Genomic DNA, 16,229 nt, shown 5'->3' on the forward strand with positions numbered 1-16,229 from the left:
TTTATTGTCTCCTTCAAATTAACCAGAAAATGGAGCAACACTCAACAACTTGGTTATTACGTGAAGAGTATTTACATAAATACTGCAGATAAGAAATATCTTTGATTATTCAAACCTTAAATCAATACCTAGAGTTAGATTTAATACAAATGATTCTACTTATGTTGATGATACTTCTTCACTCCTCATTTTGATATTGATTCAAATGTTGAACTTGATCATGAAGTTTTAGAACGACATTATGGTAATATGAATCCTAATCGTGAAGATAAGTAGAAGGTGATTCATAAGAAGATGAATTAGAATAAACACCTACTAGTCCGCTGATGGAAGTTCCAACTGAAACTACAAATCCAACGGAGCAAAATTGTGAACCCCCCCCCCCCCTTGTACCTCCTACAAGGGAGAAGGTGAAGTATCAACGCCCTAAAACTTCTGTTGTGTGGCAATTTATGACTTTAGATAAGGAAAACTCTATTGCTATTTGTAATAAGTGTAAGCAACACTTTAGACATAAACAAGGTGGAGGTCACGGTGGGACGGGGGCATAAATAGACATTTATTATCTTGTATGCTTATTGAATATAAAACAGCCAAAGCTTTAGCCGATTAAAAAAAAAAAAGGAATTCAAGTTAATGATGTTGATATTAATGTTAATCAATCGGTAGGGGCTTCGAACATGGTTCAAGGAACATTAGATCCTTCTAATCCCGGTGGTCCACTAACACAACGTAAATATATTAAGGAAAGAGATCGCGAAAATTTAGCTAAGATGGTTTTTGTTTGTTGTTTGTCTTATGTTTTTCCTTTACATCCCGATTTTATTGAATATGGCTTTACTTAACAGACAGACAGAAAAAAAAGGAGGGAACGACTTACCACATGATGACCAAGCTAAAACCTAAGTCATCTATTGAAGCTGAAAATGAATTTTTGAAGATGATACACACATGTAAACATAAGAAAATCAATACTAAAGTTGGGAGAAAGAGCCCTGCTATGGAAATGGCGAGAATAATCCATACGTATTTCCACATTCCAGTCCGCTATGGAAATCCCGAGGATATTCAATACATATTTCCACATGGACTAGAAAATCCTCACTGATTGATGACATGATAAATAGTTTCCAATATGGAATGCTGCCTCTTCAAGTTATGGGACAACATCAGACAGGTTTGATTCAAATTGGAGTAACAGTTGTTATGCACCAATTCATAAGACAAACTTTTAATGGTGCCATGACGGACACTCCTGCAATCATATAAAGCTTGAATTTTAAAATAGAAGAAATAACTTTAAAACATGTACCCTTTGTAATGAATGAAATGAAATGTGTAGTTGCCAACATATCATTCAAAGTAGAAATGTCTTCCATTCAAAACATTCTTTGCAAGAGAAAATAGAATCGCTAACCTGCTAAGCGGCTCTATGAACATGTAAAGCTTTAGTTTCCACCAATGCCTTACCAAAACTCCAAATGCATGCTGCTACCTTAACTGTATTCTATTTACCTGTCCCATGCTGGTAACTACAAGCAGGCCATAGGAATTTATGTATACAGTTTCCAAAAAAAAATCGCTAGATAAAATGGGTACTACCACTAAAGTTGTAAACCAGGGGGAAAGGCTAGATAAATGAAGAAAGATTAGTACATTTCCCCTGCAGCCATGTCAGCTTCATGCTGCTGCTGTTAAGACAAATGAACATCTCCCGTAGACTGGGATTGTCAAATAAATCCAAAGCTGCATAGTAAAGATTTTCTGGAACGCCTTCTATCTCATCCAAAGCTTTGATACATTTACGGATTGTAAATCTACCATCAACTTGAGGCATTACAACTGTCTGAAACTTTGAAGCAGCAATCATCTCCCCCATTGCTTCTGACATAGCATCAATTATCTCTCTATCCCCACAGTTCTGGCCTGAAGCAGGAACTATATCTGATGGACACTTTCTCTTTTTACCAGCTACAGTCCTTGTTGTAGTTTGTTGTAAAGTAGCAGCAGTGTTTAAAGGAGTTGATGATGAAGGAGGAGCCAAGTTGCCACTATCTTTAAATGAGATATCTATCCCAGCAGATTTGTCCAGCCCTTCATAGTGACTTGATTGGGCATACTTCCCATCAGCGCCCGAGTCAGCAAATATTGTGCACAGCTGCTCATAGATAGGGCACTCCTTGGTTTTGCTCGATTCAGGCTTCGGCTGAGCCTGTTTTCCATGAATCTGTTAGGAAAATTGGGGGAGGGGGAATTGAAAACACAAGCATATATAGAAAGAGAGACTCAGAAATACCCCGATGTCTTCCCATAGGTCAAAACCAATGTAGCAAGAATCGTCCAAAGCATCATTTTGATCAGAAGCAGATTTAAGGTTGTAATAACGAGTTCGCAACACATCAAGGTGCTTTCTTAGTTGGTTGTTATTGAAATGAAGATTTGTCTGTCTGTTAAATTCATCACGTATATAATTCCAAGTTTTCTTATCAAAGACATTGTTCGGACGGTTCCCCAGCTTAATCTGCTCAACAACAAGGTCAGCAAAAACCTTGTCCAGGGAGGGTGTCCATCTTGTTCTCAAGCGTTCTTGTTTATGTTGCATTTCATTAGCTTCAGAATCCATCTGTAGTGTCAAGGACATCATTATAAGTGGGAACGTATTAACAACCAACAGATGAACTTCCTAGGATAAAGCTATAAACATTAGGTATCCTGCATTGCATATGTACCATAGTAATGTCAAGTATCATATCAGTTGTCTGCGCAACGAACCAACCTGGCTTGGGGCTCAACCCCCTATATTTTAGCTCGGCTCAACTCAAATCGTTTTTGGTCAAATTTTGGCTAATTGAAAGCGGTCACAACAATCCTTATAAGAGAATAATGACACAGAATGAGTAGAAAGTTCAGATACGTTAATTTATTCATGAAAATTATAGTATCTGCATGCACAAAGGCATGTATTTCAAACCAACACTAATGGAAACTACTTCTTCCCAGATTCAAGAAACTGATCTATATCTTTAATTTTATGCCCTTTCTGAGAGTCATTCTCCATACAACTAAAAACAGTGATGGAAAGCAACTAAAAAGATAACAACTGAGGAAGAAAACGAGCAGTCTATGCATGTAACAATGGTCTGTGATACAAGAATTTGTTGCCTAAAAATGACAAAAACAAATTTTGTCATACTGCTAACAGAAGAACCAACATGTGCCACCATATTAATATATTTGTCCGTAAAAGTAATTCTAAAGAAAATGCATCTCAGATCAAGGAATCAGAGATGGGTGCAGAAAAGATGGCATCAGGAATTTTAGAGCCAATGATGACTACGGCAAAAGCAGGAGGGAGAGATTTTGACAAATCAAATGTAGAATGTTATCGTTACCATAAATTTGATCATTATCGTTCTAAATGTCGTACTAGGTTGCCTAATGAGAAAGAAGAAAAGTCAGATTTTGCTGAGAATAAGGAAGGAGATACCTTTTTAATGGCGGTTCATGCTAAAACGAGTTCGACGAGCAAGTTATTTGGTAGGTGGATACCGGTTGCAATAACCACATGACTGGAAGTAAGTCTTCTTTTGTTGATTTAAATAAAAGCTTCCGGTCGGCAGTTAGTTCCAGTGATCTCTTAATTGTGAATGTGATGGAAAAGGGTACATATATATTTTAGAACCATGAATGTGTGTGCTGAATCATATCTTATGTGTTCCATGTTCCTGCTTTGAAATGTAATTTATTGAGTGCCGATCAACTGTTAGATCACCTTAAGGAATGACACATGTGAAACTTCTGATCCATCTAGAGGAGTTATAGATATTAAAAATGAGTTGAAACATGTTCCCTTTGAAGATTTTGTTCAATCTTTCTCTATGGTGGAAGTGAAAAAATCCTTCATGGTTGTGGCATTTTTGATATGGTCACTTGAATTTTGGTGGCTTGAAGATCCTTCAACAGAAGAGTATGGTGACAGGGCTTCCTGAAATTGTTGTTCCCTCCCAAGTTTGTGAAGAATGTGTTGTTGGCAAACAACATCATTCTTAGTTTCCTAAAAGTTAGTCACGGAAAGCCAAGGAGGTATTGAGGCTGGTGACTGATATTTGTGGGCCAATAAATCCAATCACTAATGGAGGTAAAAAATATTTTATCACTTTTATTGGCGATTATTCCAGGAAAACTTGAGTGTATACTTTATAGGAAAAGACTAAGACTTCTAATGTATTTTTAAAAGCTTCAAAGCTCGTGAGGAGAATGAAACTGGAAGGACTATTAAGAACCTTCGAACAGATCGCGAAGAGAATACTTCTCTAAGGTATTTGATGATTTTTGTGAGACTCGTGGCATTTGGAAAGTGCTGAAAACAGCATATACACTATAACAAAACGGTGTGGCAGGGAGGAAAAATAGAACCATTCTCAACATAGTTCGTAGCTTGCTGGCTCGAGGAAGAGTTCCAAAGCAATTTTGGTCGGTAGCAGTGAATTGGAGCATTCACATCTTGAATAGAAGTCCCACTTTTGCTCTTCGAGATGCTACATCTAAGGAAGCTTGGAGCGGAAGGAAACCGGCAGTAGACCACTTTAAAAATTTTGAGTCCATTGTTTATGCACATATCCCAGAAGTAAAAAGAATGTAGCTTTATAATAGAGGTCAGAGATGTCTCTGCTGGTGTTAGTGAAGCATCCAAGGTGTACAAGATGTTCAATCCATTAACAAAGAAGATTGAGACCAACAAAGATGTTGTTTTTCATGAAGAGAGCACTTGGGACTGGAATATGCAGCAGTCAACTCCAATCTTAGTAGATAATGAAGTAGTTGCAATACTTGAAATTTCTGAAATTTCTACTCTAGCAGCTGTTGAAATTTTACCAACAGCTTTGGAAGAAACTGATGCAACGGATCAGTCCCTTTGTCATGCTCACAGAAGGCCCGCGTGGATGATGGATTATAAGGTAAGAGGAACTGATGTTAATGAAGATGTTTCTCACATTACATTGTTTGCAGATAGTGATCCTACATCTTTTGAGAATGTTGTCAAAGAGGGGAAATGGAGAAAAGTTATAAATGACGAAAATGATGCTATTGAAAGAAATGGCATCGAGGAGTGGTCAAATCTTCCAAAGGGGCACAAGACAATTGGTGTCAAGTCGGTCTACAAGTCAAAACTGAAAGAAAATGGTGAAATTGACAAGTATAAGGCACGATTGGTAGCTAAGGGATACAACCAGGAGTATGTGTGGACTACATTGAAGTTTTTGCTCTAGTTGCAAGGCATGACACCATTATAATGGTAATCGCCTTGGCAGCACAAAATTAGTGGCATGTCTTTCGGTTGAATATCAAATCAGCTTTCCTACATGGATACTTGGAGGAAGAGATATGAACAACCTTTTGGTTAAATTAAAATTGGAAATGAGCATAAGGTATACAAATTGAAAAAGGCTCTTTATGAACTAAAACACACTCCGCGAGCTTGGTATAGTCGCATAAAGGTTTGTTTTCCGCCAGCTTGGTATAGTCGCATAAAGGCTTACTTTCTAAGAGTTGGTTTCCTCAAATGTCCATATGAGCACTCTTTTTTTGTTAAAATAGGATAATCTGGGAGAATGCTCATTGTTTGTTTATATGTTGATGATCATATATTTACTGGAAATGATAGTGTCATGTTTTCTGATTTCAAGAGGTCTATGATGGATGAATTTGAGATGTATGGTCTTGGTAAGATGCATTATTTTCTTGGTTTAGAAGTAGTGCAATTAGATGATGGGATATTTGTTTCCCAAAAGAAATATGCATGGGAAATTTTAGACCAATTCAAGATGAAGAATTGCAATCCTGCCAATACTCCGTTTGAGTTTGGCCTGAAGCTAAGCAAAGATGGAAGAGGAGATATGGTAGACAGCATACTCTACAGGCCATTTGTAGGTAGCCTGATGTATCTTACTGCTACAAGGCCCGACGTCATGTATGTTGTAAGTCTTATAAGCAGATATATGGAGAACTCGATAGAAATTCACCTGCTAGCTGCCAAAAGAATCCTTCCCTACTTACAAGGAACTAAGGATTTTGGTTAGTTCTACGAGAAGGGTGGGAAATCTAGTTCGCTTAGTTTTACAGACCGTGATTATGCAAGAGATCAAAACAACAGAAAGAGCAATTCAGGTTATGTTTTTATGCAAGGAACAGGAGTTGTTTCATGGTCTTCCAGGAAGCAAAAAATTGTCACTTTATTGAGTACTGAAGCAGAATTTGTTGCTGCTACTGCTTGTGCTTGTCAAGTTGTTTGGTTGAGAACAACTCTTGAAGAACTACAATTCAAACAAAAAAAGAGGAACTACAATTTTCAGCAACAACAGCTCTGCCATCAAGCTATCAAAAAAAAATTGTGTTACATGGAAGAAGCAAGCATATTGATGTAAAGTATTATTTTCTGCAAGATCTCAACAATGAAGGAACAATAGAGTTAAAATATTGCTGAAGTGAAGACCAACTAGTGGATATTTTCACAAAACCTCTCTAGTTACTTTCACTCCAAAGCCTGAGAATGTCATTAGGACTTTACACCATGGAAGAAGTAAAGAAATTGAAGATAAGCTGAAGCTTGAAAGCTTTCAATTTAAGGGAAGACATTAGAAAATGAAATGTGTGAATATTTAGTTTGTCCTAGTCTTTAGAAAGTAGTTCTAAAGTAGGTTGTTGTCGAGTTTTTAGGAGAAAATCTTGTGAGATAATTCCTAAATTTTAACTAAAGTTTTGCTATGTGCTTTTGCTTTTTTATCCACTAGTCGATAGATTTCTTTGCTCTTATACTGCCTGTCTCTTCTCTATCGTCTTTTCACTTACAGATATATATATATATATATATATACGAAGCTGTTTTTTTTCTTATCAAAATTCACATCTCAAATGAAAAGCAATAGATTGAAGCATATGAAGGAATCAAATCGGAAACAAAAGTAACATCAATAAACTTCCAAATTCATTGGAAAAAACCAGTCTTGGTGTAACTCAGTCACTCTACTTGAACCACCAAATTACAAGCCCTAATAGTTTAAGAAGTAATGGAACACTTTGAAGTCCAAATTGATGAAAAGATAAAAACTTTATCAGAAATCTCACAATCACATTATCAACAATCAGATCTAAACACCTCTATTGAATTAAGAACAGAAAAGTAAAAAAGGAATTAGGAGTAATAAAGCAGAGAATTGAAGAAGCATACCCCACAATCAGAATCATGCCGAATCCGAACCAAGTCATTGCGCTTGTGAGATCCCCCAGCAATTGCCTCCATTTCTTTTCCTCAAGAAACAGAGGGTTCCCCTAAAACTATATCACACTGCTTGATTAACTTCTGCTTCTTACCATTCCGTTTTGTATGTTTCTCACTTTTATGAGAATTTCTCTATTAAATTATTTTTAATTCATTATTAGGAATTTTAACCGGTTACCAGATATGGGATTTAGGTTTGTTTAGAGGTACAAGACGCAGTGATAGCTAATTGGGCAATTTACCTAAATAATAGTATACAGTATTATATATTTTATTTACGAATTATGACATATTTTCTCTCTCTCTTTTTTTTTTAAAAAAAATAAAAGATTAACATTTTATTTTAAAAAAATATGGACATCATTAATAAATGAAAATTATACTTGTAATACATTTTGAATTCAATACATTATACATTTTATATGAATTTTTCAATGCACATTGTGAATATATAACTAAAATATTTTTAATACAATAATATGTTTTAACATTGTTAATAAGAGAAAAAAATAACAATTGTAATATATTTGAATTCAATATATAATAAATGTTATAGGCATGTTTCAATGCATGTGTTGAATATTTAACTAAAACATTTTTAATACAAATGTATTATAAGTATTATGTGTGAATTTCAAATAAATTCGGTTCAATTTAAATTAATTTTACTTTGTTAAAATTTATTATATTTTTTGGAATAACAATAATCGAATTTATAACAGTGTATAATACTGAATTCAAATTGTATTACTACTATAATTTATATAATAACACAAAAATTAATTTGAATAAATTTTTAATATTTGAAATTCAATATCTTTTTAATATATTTTAATAAGAGGAAAAAAATAAACAACAATGATAATAGACTTTGAATTCAATACTTGATACCATTAGTAGGGGTGTACAAACCGAACCATAAAGTCAAACCGAACCGATGAACCAAGTCAAACCGAGAAAAAAAACCGACTTATGGTTTGGTTTGATTGGTTTGGCGTTGAAAAAAAAAACCGACCATTCTTGGTTTGGTTTGGTATTAATAAAAAAAAAGTCAAACCGAATCCAACCCAAACCGACATAATACATATATAATTTTAACTTTTTATACATAAAAATATTTATATAATCTATTTTGTAAATATTTTAAAATTAGTTTTATTAATTTTCAATATGTACAAATTAGATATATATTCAGATTTGGGCTTATAACTTGTAATTGGTGAAATGATCCAAGCCCAATATAAACCTAAAAGTTAAAACTCTAGAAACTAGTCATATTCTCATTTCTCACTTTCCACTTTGCAATCTTTCCACTTTCCAAAGAGCTGCTCAATCTTCATTTGCTCATTCTTCTCATTCATCCACTCGTCTGTAGATAGTCAGGTATATTTTTCTTTTTCTTTTTCTTGCAAATGTAAATTTATCAATGAAGTTCGTCACTTACTTTTTCTTGCAAATGAGTAACTTTATTTTGAATCGTTGTTGACTGCTGCTACAAGTTTTATTTTTTTGTGTTTTGCTTCCTTAGATGGAGAATACGGTTGGAATTGATGTAGAAATGATTATCGACAGTCCTCCAGTTGTATCAATACCTCAAAAGAAAGGTAAAAGCACTCCTCATCTCCGCACTCCTCCTAAAAAGCAAAAAAGAACAACCCCAATAGATTCCATTCCTACAAATGGTAATAATGGGAGAGAAACGTCACAGATTTGGGATCACTTTGTTAAATTTATTGCTAAAGGAGGTAAACAAAGAGCAAAATGTAACTATTGTGTAAAACACTTTGCTGCTGAGACAAAAACAAATGGAACCTCTGTATTGTGGTCACATTTAAATGACAAATGTCTCAAATCTCCCTTTAGATTTGTTGATAAAAGGCAAACAACTTTGAAATCTGTCCCAATCAAAGTAGGGGGACAAGAAAATGGAACAAGTTCTATAGAAAAGGTTGTGTACAATGTGGAGGATATCAGGAGAGCCATCGCTGAATTTGTCATTATTGATGAACAACCATTTAAAGTTGTTGAAGGGGAAGGTTTTAAAAAATTGATGGCCAAAGCTTTGCCTAATTTTGAATTACCTTCACGGGTAACTGTGGCTAGACATTGTTTGAAGATCTATCAAGAAGAGAAAGAGAAGCTTAAAAAACTTGTCAAGAATCAACATATATGTATTACTAGTGATACATGGACATCACTTCAAAATTTGACTTATATGGTCGTGACTGCTTATTGGATTGATGATGAATGGAACTTACAGAAAAAAATTCTTAATTTTTTCCAAACTCCGGATCACAAAGGTGAGACTATAGCTAAAGGTATTGAAGCACGTTTGTTGGATTGGGAAATTGAAAACTTGTTTACAGTGACTCTAGATAATGCATCTGCCAATGATGCTGCCATTAAGCATTTGAAGGCACGTATTGATGATTGGAAAGGGGTCATATTGAGAAATGAATTTTTACATGTTAGATGTAATGCTCATATTTTGAACATAATTGTAAAAGAAGGTTTAGATGAACAAATTGAGCCAATTTCTCGCATAAGGAATGCAGTGAAATATGTCAAGTCTTCTGCTTCTAGGTTTGCCTCTTTCAAGTCATATGTTGAGAAGACTAAGCTAGACACCCATGGTCTATTAAGTCTTGATGTTGAAACTAGGTGGAATTCTACATATACAATGTTAGAAACTGCTGTAAATTTTGAAAAGGCCTTTGCAAGAATGTACGTGGATGATCATAACTATCGAAAGTATTGTCTTCAAAGTGAATTGAAAGGACATCCAACTACAAATGATTGGCAGCTTGTGAAAGGTTTTATAAAGTTTCTTAAAATCTTCTATCAGTCTACTTTAAAATTTTCAGGGAGCTTATATGTTACTTCTAATATATTCTTCCATGAATTTTTTAATGTTCGAAGTTCTATATTGAAGTACTCTTGTAGTGAAGATCTTATTTTGATTGATATGGCTGGAAGGATGAAGGTTAAGTTTGATAAATATTGGGAGAATATTGAGAAACCTGAGAATTTGAACATATTGTTGTTCATTGCTATTGTGTTGGATCCTAGGTATAAGATGCGATATGTCAATTTTATTCTTAGCAAATCATATGGCTTCTTATTGGGAAAATTAAAGGCAGATAATGTGGAAGGTGTCTTGAAACGTTTGTATAATCACTATAATTATTCTTCGACTGAAACTTTTACAAATAACATTGGAGGTGACACTAACATGATGGGTGAAGTTGATGATATATTGCATTCTCAATGGGAGAAACATTTAGAAAATGAGGAAAACATTGAAAAAAAATCTGAGCTTGATCAATATTTGATGGATAATGTAGAGAAGCCAAAAGATTTTAATATCTTGACTCGGTGGAAAGCTTCATCGAATAGATATCCAACTATTTCAAAAATGGCAAGGGATGTTCTTTCTATTCCCGTGTCCACTGTTGCATCTGAATCAGCCTTCAGTACAGGTGGTCGTATTCTTGATTCATATCGAAGTTCTTTATCACCAAAGACAGTAGAAGCTCTTATTTGCACTCAACAATGGATACGGTCACCTTCTAAAGAATGGAAGGTTCAAGATTATTTGGAGGAAGTTCAGAAAATTGAAGAAGTTGAAAAAGGTAATTTACTAATTTAATTCTTAATTCTCCATCTTTGATATTAATTTTCTACTTTGAAAACAACTTTATGCTAGTTGCGATCTAATAAAGTTGAGTTGACAAATGATTCAATATCTAATTACTCATTTATGTGCTAATAATTCTTTTCCTTTCAAAATGTCCAGGTGCTCCTTTGAGTATCGATTAGTTTAATGAAATAGCTTTTTGCAAATCTTTTGATATATAGGTATTTCCTTTCCCTTTATTGAAATGGCGTTTTATAGTTCTTTATTATCTAACAAAGTTAATTTAAAAGGCTAGTTACTTGTTCACGTGCTGATAATTTTCTTTCTTTCAGAATGCATGTCTAGGTGACCTTTTGAGTATATATTAGTTTGGATGAAGAAAATATGCAGCTGGATCATGGTAGTTGAAGATTATTGGAGTAGCTTTGCAGTTCTTTTGTTGGGTTTTTAAGAGGATATTTTACAAACATAATGTGAAGTGTTGTGTTTTTAATTTTCAATGTTAAATAGACTTATTTTTTATAAGATATTTGCTCCTGCTGATCATGTGAGATTTTGACAATCAAAACTTGTAGAAATCAGATTGAAATGAAATGGTTATTGAGCAGTTGTCAGGATGATGGGTTATTGAGTAGTTGTCAGGTGGCGTTTCTCTTTGTATCTTCTTCTATCTCGATGTGTTGTCTTCTGATGTTATAAAATCCTCATTCTGTGGTTGTTTGCTTTAGTTTGTTGTTGGGTTGATGATGTCTTAGCGTGATGAGTATTGTTTCTTAATTGTTCTTAGTCGTTTCCTTGAGTCGGCATAATATCGAGTTAAAAACTTTGAAGATTCGTGGTCTGTTGGCATTTTTATGCTACTTTTTTGAGGTTTTTGCTTTATTGCTCCCTTTCCCGGGTCTGCTGCTTAATTCTGTGATTGGGTCTAGTCGAAGCTTGTGGGTTTGCAGCTGGTATTGGTATTTCTTGGCTACTCTTTTGAGTTCTGTTTTTAATTAGCTCTAAGCTTGCCGTTCCAATGCACATAATTTCATATGTGCAATTGTGCATTGACTAACATATTCAATTGATGTCACTTAATGACATTCAGGTAGAAACTACAATTGTCACTTAACCAATTGAGTATATACATGCATTTATGTACCTATCAATACATATGGAGCCATAAGAGAAAAAAAAAACACTTGCATTCCACTTACAATAGTGAATGACTCTATCAAAGAGTTTAAGTAATTTGTTTGACAGCCAATAGATATGTGTAACATATGAAATGATTATGTCTGCATCAAATTGGCCAGAAACCAAATAGTTGTCCAAATGTAGAATAAAGGCTATTCTTGTACTAAAAACACCTCTAGCTTGTATGAAGATGGATAGATGAATATTGACTTCTCCTATTGTAAAACCTAAATACTCTTTAAAAAAACCGATAAAACCGATAAAACCGAAAGAACTGAATAAAACCGAAACCGAAAAAACCGATTTATATTGGTTTGATTTGGTTTATAAACTTAATAAACCGACATAATTGGTTTGGTTTTTTTTTTATAAAAAACCAAACCAACCCGACCTATGTACACCCCTAACCATTAAGGTATATATATACCCTAATGGAATTCAAGGAGTATATTAATACTGTTTTTACTGAATTATTCCTTGATACCACCAATGTGTGTGTGTATATATATATATCAAGGAGTAAATTATTAGTTTTTTCACTGAATCACTCTTCGATACCACCAGAGTACACATATACTCTAATAGTATCAAGAAGTAATTTAGTAGTTTTTCACTGAAGTGACTTTTTCTTTATTGATATCGCTAGAGTATATATATACTTTGATTTTATCAAGTATAAATTTAGCTAAAATTGATAGCATTAGGGTATATATATACTTGATATCAAAAGAGTATATATATAACTTAATGGTATCAAGGATTAACTAAGCAATTTTTTCATTGTATCACTCTTTGATACCATCAGAGTATATATATATACTCTAATGGTATTAAGGAGTAACTTAGTAGTGTTTTCACTAAAGAGACTTTTCTTCCTTGATACCACCAGAGTATATATATACTCTGATGGTATCAAGTAGCAAATGGATATTAAAGCTAAAAAATGTCATAAATGGTAATAAACACAAAGTAACATTAGAAAGGGTAATTAATCAAATAAAATATATTATTTAAGTAAAAAATCCTAAGTAATTTAGAGAAAAAATCCAAAATAATTCCTTATCTTTAAATTAAGATTCAAAAGAATCCTCAAGTTTTCACTTGGAGCATTAATTGTCCTTCATATTTTCAATATTGGTGCATTTTTTGTCCGCCTCCAAACTTTTGCATATCTTTTAACATTGATTTTATCCACAATTTATTTATAGAATATTCAATGTCTTTTTTATACATATATAGTAGAAATAACAACTCCATGTGAGTGAATGTGAGGAAAAAAACACCTTATTTTGTTTAGTAGAAATATTATTGCATCTAAAATCAAGAGGTTGAAATCATTGATTTCGCATGCAACAATATAAATTTTTCTTTTCTTGCAATGTCATATATTAAGGTGCTCTTAATTTAGCTGCAATAATATTTTCTACTGAATAAAACAAAGTATTCTTCTTCCCATTTTCTCTCACATAAAGTTATTATTTCTACTAAATATATAAAAAGACGATTGAACATTGTATACATAAAAATGTGGACAAAATCAATGTTAAAAAATAGAAAAAAGTTTGGGGGTAAATCAAAAGTGCACCAATATTTCAAACATGAAGGACTAATAGTGCTCTACGTGAAAATTCAAGGATTACTTTGAATCTTAACCTAAAGATAAGAGACTATTTTAGGCTTTTTCTCAGTTAATTTAACACTGTTTTGTTTTCGCATTTTTACTCCTCTCTCACTCCTTTCGTTTTATGGAAGTATTGAAAACATATCTTAATCCATCGTGAATTATTAGTTTCATTCTTAAATTATCGACAACCTTAAAAACAATCCTTAATTTAACTAATTGAATGTTAAAATATTCCCAATCTTGCAACATGAATAAATTGGAACTCCTAAATTTTCATCAAGTTTAGAAGTGTTTTGAACACTTCTCTCGATTTTTTATTAAAAATTACACACTCATACAAGAGTTTGAGACCACTTGCTTGAGAAATTTTACTTGTGAGTCGCATAACAGTTTATTAATTTTGACATTGGATTGAATGTCCCACAAGATTATTTGAAAATAAATTATAAAAAATATAAAAGGGCATAAAGACATCATTTTAAATTATTTTAAATAATGTGATTTTTTAAATGACACTAATTTTTTTTTATTAGATTGTATTGATTTAATATAACTTTTTAAAATAAAAATCAACAGAATCGTGTCATCAATATTATGAGTTAAAATTTTAGTTTCCTCTTAATTGATTGCACAGAAAAAAGTTAAAATATGCTAATATAAAAATTAAATTATCATACTTTTAATTTAAATTATACGTGAACATTTAAAATAGTACACTATTAAAAACAATTTTTTTATGTAGCAATTATTAAAATCTTAAAACGATGCTGCCTATGCCTTCTTTTTCTTTAATATGGAGATTTTCTTCTCTCTTTTTTTTTTTTAACTTTTAAGTTTCATTAAATTATTCTCTAGCTAGTATAATTGTGCACTATTTGGATTAAATCGAAATATCAAATCAAATCAATTTTTTATTTGAAATGATTTTGAATTAATAATTTACTTTGTTTATTTTTTTTGTTTGGTTTTAGATTCAAAAAAAAATCAAAAAACCAAAAGAACTGATATATATATATATATATATAAGTTGGAGTTAACTATTTTTGTCCCTTTTTATTTATTGCTTTCATTATGATTAAGTTTATATTTTATGTTTGGACATCTATAATATATATAATTATAAGTATTGTGTTTTAAGTTTTACTTATGATTTATATTAGAAAGTATATTAAATTATTGACATAACCAAATAACAAAACCAAAAAAACCAAACAGAATAGAGGAAAATCAAACCAAACTAATTAAATTTATTTTGGATGAAATTGGGTTACACTTTTTTAAAATTAAGAACCAAAAAATCCAAACGAATAGAACAAAACCAAACCGAATGCACACCATTACTAGTACTAGTTAGACATCCTAATTAAGAATCTAACTTTAATATAGATTTTTCTATAATTTATTTTAAAATAATTTTGAAATCTTTTAGTCCACATGTCAATTAATAAAGTGTCTCACATAAGTAATAAATATTGATTATATAAAAATTCTCCGTTATCCGAATAGTGCCTTTTCAAACAAACAATAAAGTAAATTTTCTTTCTTGATAAATAAATATATCAACCCCTTGAAAAATAGTGTAAAGAAAATAAAAAATAAAAAGGAGCAATCGGCAAGTTTCTAGACAAGTGTAGAAAGAACGTGATGAAGAGTAGAAGCTCCTAGAAACTGTCTTCATTCTTCTTCGATCCACCTCCAGAACTTTCCACATTTCAACTATATAACCTAACCCCTAATCCCCAAATTCACTGCAATTTGAAATCAAACCAAAATTGAACAATTCCAAGCACAAAATCACAATATCCAAAAATTTCTCAATACTGAAAATGGATTTGAGGTTGCTGGGTATCGATAACACACCACTCTTCCACACTCTCCAGCATATGATGGAAGCTGCCGGTGAAGATTCCGACAAGTCGGTCAATGCACCATCAAGGAACTACGTTCGTGATGCTAAGGCCATGGCTGCTACACCAGCGGACGTGAAGGAGTATCCTAATTCGTATGTTTTTGTTGTGGATATGCCAGGGTTGAAATCTGGTGATATCAAAGTGCAGGTGGAAGAAGACAATGTGCTGTTGATTAGCGGAGAAAGGAAGAGGGAAGAAGAGAAAGAAGGGGCAAAGTTTATTAGGATGGAGAGAAGGGTTGGGAAATTCATGAGGAAGTTTAGTCTGCCGGAGAATGCGAATACTGATGCGATTTCTGCTGTTTGTCAAGATGGAGTTCTGACTGTTACTGTTCAGAAATTGCCTCCTCCTGAGCCAAAGAAACCAAAAACAATTGAGGTGAAAGTTGCTTGAAGTTATGGACTCTGTTTTGATGGTTGGTGGGGTATGATGTAGTAGAAATAAAGATGGTAGAGATGTAGAAGTCGTGTTGTTTTACTCTTTCTTTTATCTTTCTGCTATGTTTTCAAGTTTGCTTTCAAGTTTGCAATGTGAGGTTACAATACTGGGTATTGTTTGTTTTGCTGTTTAATGCCGTGCAATGCTTTCTGTTACTTTTTT

The 16,229-nt window shown here is 32.9% G+C and overlaps 4 protein-coding genes across 4 annotated transcripts in view; 2 read left to right on the forward strand and 2 right to left on the reverse strand.

The window, feature by feature from the left end:
• LOC125825796 (mechanosensitive ion channel protein 10-like) overlaps window positions 1-16,229 on the reverse strand; it is a 676,215-nt gene that overhangs the window by 432,354 nt on the left and 227,632 nt on the right. The window lies entirely within an intron of this gene.
• LOC125825812 ((S)-coclaurine N-methyltransferase-like) overlaps window positions 1-16,229 on the forward strand; it is a 345,716-nt gene that overhangs the window by 176,618 nt on the left and 152,869 nt on the right. The gene's annotated exons all lie outside the window — the stretch shown is intronic.
• On the reverse strand, window positions 1,295-7,346 carry LOC125825815 (L10-interacting MYB domain-containing protein-like). The gene is made up of 3 exons (XM_049505109.1): window positions 7,229-7,346; window positions 2,297-2,623; window positions 1,295-2,212 (listed from the first exon to the last, which is right to left on the reverse strand). The coding sequence occupies exons 1-3, from the start codon at window positions 7,298-7,300 to the stop codon at window positions 1,631-1,633; spliced, it is 981 nt and encodes a 326-aa protein (XP_049361066.1). The 5' UTR covers window positions 7,301-7,346; the 3' UTR covers window positions 1,295-1,630.
• On the forward strand, window positions 15,473-16,054 carry LOC125825823 (17.3 kDa class II heat shock protein). The gene has a single exon (XM_049505116.1). It carries the CDS (start codon window positions 15,546-15,548, stop codon window positions 16,020-16,022), a length of 477 nt encoding a protein of 158 aa, XP_049361073.1. The 5' UTR covers window positions 15,473-15,545; the 3' UTR covers window positions 16,023-16,054.

Source organism: Solanum verrucosum, unplaced genomic scaffold (assembly GCF_900185275.1).
Source record: "Solanum verrucosum unplaced genomic scaffold, falcon-dt-bn FXZP01000247.1, whole genome shotgun sequence".
Taxonomy (NCBI): domain Eukaryota; kingdom Viridiplantae; phylum Streptophyta; class Magnoliopsida; order Solanales; family Solanaceae; genus Solanum; species Solanum verrucosum.

Bases quoted from the DNA above. Each gene is read 5' to 3' on its own strand.
- LOC125825815 (XM_049505109.1), bottom strand. From the start codon at position 7,300: ATGGAGGCAATTGCTGGGGGATCTCACAAGCGCAATGACTTGGTTCGG. The intron at 2,624-7,228 runs GTATGCTTCTTC...TTGACACTACAG, and splicing joins GGCATGATTCTGATTGTGGG to ATGGATTCTGAAGCTAATGA. The intron at 2,213-2,296 runs GTATTTCTGAGT...CATGGAAAACAG, and splicing joins ACCTATGGGAAGACATCGGG to GCTCAGCCGAAGCCTGAATC.
- LOC125825823 (XM_049505116.1), top strand. From the start codon at position 15,546: ATGGATTTGAGGTTGCTGGGTATCGATAACACACCACTCTTCCACACT.